The sequence below is a fragment of the Gekko japonicus genome, unplaced genomic scaffold, assembly GCF_001447785.1.
Source record: "Gekko japonicus isolate JY-2015 unplaced genomic scaffold, Gekko_japonicus_V1.1 scaffold63530, whole genome shotgun sequence".
Taxonomy (NCBI): Eukaryota; Metazoa; Chordata; class Lepidosauria; order Squamata; family Gekkonidae; genus Gekko; species Gekko japonicus.
This window is the reverse complement of record NW_015234872.1, coordinates 1-696: the sequence shown is the minus strand read 5'-3', so window position 1 is coordinate 696 and position 696 is coordinate 1. Positions and strand designations below refer to the sequence as shown.

General features: G+C 47.0%; 1 protein-coding gene across 1 annotated transcript; it reads left to right on the top strand.

Annotated features, from left to right (window-relative positions):
* Positions 1 to 101: 101 nt before the first annotated feature.
* LOC107125404 (spectrin alpha chain, non-erythrocytic 1-like) lies at positions 102 to 530 on the top strand (the record flags this gene model as incomplete). Its single annotated transcript, XM_015428831.1, has 2 exons — positions 102 to 205; positions 341 to 530. Coding segments are annotated over 2 exons (294 nt in total), but the record flags the coding sequence as incomplete, so codon positions are not given.
* Between the last annotated feature and the right edge of the window lie 166 nt (positions 531 to 696).

Genomic DNA, 696 nt, shown 5'->3' with positions numbered 1-696 from the left:
GCCATTGGCATGAGTCAACATGGCTTCTCTTATTTTCGTGTGAGTTGTGATTTTTCATGATATCCCGACTTTTCCCACTTTGCCATTTTTCTCTTTTGCAGGAGGAAAAGATTGCTGCCCTGCAGTCTTTTGCTGACCAGCTGATTGCAGCTGACCACTACGCTAAAGGGGTCATCGCCAACAGGCGGAATGAGGTTCTGGACAGGTTGGTGGACTGGCTGAAAATCCCAGGTGGATTCTGTACATCTGTTAAACTTTGCATCTTTTGCCTGAAGAGCTGTGATGTCAGATGAATACTTTTTGGTTATGCACTGATATCAACGGTGGGGATTTATTACAGGTGGCGCCGATTGAAAGCTCAGATGATTGAGAAGAGGTCTAAGCTGGGAGAATCTCAGACCCTCCAGCAGTTCAGCCGTGACGTGGATGAAATAGAGGCTTGGATCAGTGAGAAGCTCCAAACTGCAAGCGACGAATCATACAAAGATCCGACAAATATCCAGGTAACCACCCGTTGTTCCATTCCGTAGAGGGCAAAGTGGAGGGTGACACACGTGTAGCCCTGTCCTGATGCTGACAGTAAAGCCGAGAAAGCAGAGCCTGCCTCGAGTTAATGTCTGCACAGACAGGAGGAAATTCTAAGTACAGTGTTGCTTTCCATCACAATGGAGGCATGCACTGTACTTAAATGAAGTA